Source organism: Penaeus monodon, chromosome 9, assembly GCF_015228065.2.
Source record: "Penaeus monodon isolate SGIC_2016 chromosome 9, NSTDA_Pmon_1, whole genome shotgun sequence".
NCBI classification, from domain to species: Eukaryota; Metazoa; Arthropoda; class Malacostraca; order Decapoda; family Penaeidae; genus Penaeus; species Penaeus monodon.
In genome coordinates this window covers 26,173,417-26,175,916 of record NC_051394.1, presented here as the reverse complement: position 1 = coordinate 26,175,916, position 2,500 = coordinate 26,173,417, and the positions used below count along the sequence as shown (strand labels likewise).

At 37.6% G+C, this 2,500-nt stretch overlaps 1 protein-coding gene across 1 annotated transcript in view; it reads right to left on the bottom strand.

The window, feature by feature from the left end:
* Positions 1 to 1,966, bottom strand: part of LOC119577075 (kelch-like protein 35) — a 3,170-nt gene extending 1,204 nt beyond the window's left edge. Inside the window, exons 1-4 of the mRNA XM_037924753.1 lie at positions 1,674 to 1,966; positions 1,103 to 1,336; positions 751 to 846; positions 370 to 506 (exon numbers count right to left, since the gene is read on the bottom strand). Coding sequence (XP_037780681.1) covers positions 370 to 506; positions 751 to 846; positions 1,103 to 1,336; positions 1,674 to 1,799 — 593 coding nt within the window. The 5' untranslated portion in view covers positions 1,800 to 1,966. The remainder of the gene's footprint in view (positions 1 to 369; positions 507 to 750; positions 847 to 1,102; positions 1,337 to 1,673) is intronic.
* Positions 1,967 to 2,500: the final 534 nt, after the last annotated feature.

Sequence of the window (2,500 nt, the reverse complement as noted above, 5' to 3'; positions counted from 1 at the left end):
AAATGCCACCAGCTTCATTTGATTATATTGTCTGTAACACCATTTCAATGCACACATGATATTCCATTTTGAACTCCGATATTATCTTTGGCAATATGGATCTTTTTTTTCTCCTTTAAGAGAAAAGGGTAATTTCAAATTATCGAAGCACTACTCACAGGACTACACAAATATATCAAATAATTCATCCACCTCATTGCCATGCCAATAGTCTGCATTCTCACAGAGTAATAGGTTTAGTACCAGTTTTATTGATTTACTTTATTTTTTATCTCTTCTATAAGGTCAAAATGGAATTCCCTGTGTGATATCATGTGTTAGCTTTGTTCATTGAACTCTCCCAATAAAAGCAGCTTTGAAAGAGCATACCAAGTAATCACAGCACGGAAGATCTTTACTTCTGAGCTAACGTAAAGCGTTGTCTGTAGAAGATGGAGCAGCGCGTCCTGACTTAGCCTGACAAAGTTCGGCTCCATAAGGACCGTTGAAGTCCGACCACGTACGATCTGTAAACCTAGTCGTATCAGAGTTCTATTCTTCCTTGATTTCCAGTTAGATATGATTTAATCCCTTAATTCATATATAGTTTTGACCTTCATCCAATTAACATCTGACATCGTATGGGTTGTAAGTTATTCAAGTTGAAACTGAGTTCACAAGGATGGAAAGCCTAAGCTCTCGATGCGAGAATCATTGTAAAAGTACTGCAGTTGATGTAGAAATTATCTTTATTTTTCATTATGTACTTACCCGGGAGCAGCTCCGAAGTAGGCTGGGGTTCTTTAAGCTCACGGCAGCATTGTAAATTTCAGCAAGATTCTTTTCGTTCAGATTATTCTCCATGTACTAAGGGTAAATATCAAAATATGAATACAAAACTAAGGTAACTTTCTGGAATAAAGTCACGGAATGCAAGTATCAATATTTTCTTTCGTTGCATTTATTACACACGTTCTTCTTAGCCTGCCCAGAAAACACTGTATGCGTATAAATTATTATTAATAATAACTTAAATTCTTTATTTTACATTTTAAAGCCTGAAGTGATTTCTATTTTACAAAAGCGCAGATGACACTTACCTTTCCATCGCACATTTACTTACCTGAGAGCAAAGTTCGGCCAGGGTATCCATCTGGTACTTGTCTGCCAAGCGGCTAACCTCGATTGCCAGCGAAAGGCTGGGGAAACTCTTGGTGTTGCAGTACATGTAGCCCAGCATCCAGGCGAAGGCCTCCGGGTGATCCTCGTAGATCCGCAGCGTCCTGCTGGCGGCGCGGCTCCCGTACAGCAAGTCCTCGAACACCGGCGAACTCATAGCCAGAACCACGCGGTGCGCCTGCGGAGCGGAGGCTGTTGTGGTCATAAGAACATTGAATCAACGTTGAAAAACTGTTGGTGTTGTTCAGTGATATATGATAGTGCCTTCTCCTGCATATATATTGCCTTTCAGTGATATGACTTTCTTATGGATGTTACTACTGTGACAACTATCGTTACATTCGTTAATATCTTAATCAATAATTTTTTTTATCATATCTACATTATGATTAGCATCATTTTTATAACTCCTCAAGATTTTTCATATCAGCAATCATTCTTCCTTCCTTTCGTCATTCCAATTGATATTGGTCATAGTTATATCCATTCACTGAAAGCAAGAGAGCCGGCTTCACCATGATGGAGCCGTGGTCGCTAGAGAACACGAGCTCGATGTCCGAGAACTTGGGCGAGCCAAGCAGGGAAGCCAACCGCTCGCCAGGAGTTTTGAGCTCGCGCTGCCATCCACGCTCGCTCGCCATCCTTCTTGCTGATTACGACGGCTGCGCAGATTGAGGAAAGGGTATTAACATGATATCACAAAGTCTAAGCTGGTCGTTTCACACAATCTCGACAATAGGGAGTTTTCTGCAACACCAGAACTTATAATAAATCTTTATTTTCGCGGCCTGCCACAGCTGTTGCCGGCCGCATGACAAAGTTTAGAGTGAAAAATTATGCTTGAACAAGATTGGGCGTCTCAGCGTCTCTGAAAAGAGAGAGAATAACAAAGGAAGGAAAGATCTTCTCATTTATATGAATGTATGTATGTATGTATATGTGTATATATATATATATATATATATATATATATATATATATATATATATATATACAGTCATAGATATGGGCTTACTTAGAGATATATGAACATTAATGTATATACGTATTTGTGTGTGTGTGCGTGTTTATGCATGTATACATATATAACTATATATATATATATATATAGTTATATGTGTATACATGCATAAACACGCACACACACACAAATACGTATATACATTAATGTTCATATATCTCTAAGTAAGCCCATATCTATGACTGTAATATATATATATATTATTATATATATATAATATAATATATAACATATAATACTCATACATTATATAATGAGAAGATCTTTCTCCTTGTTATTCTCTTCTTTTCAGAGCGCTGAGACGCCAATCTTGTAATTTTT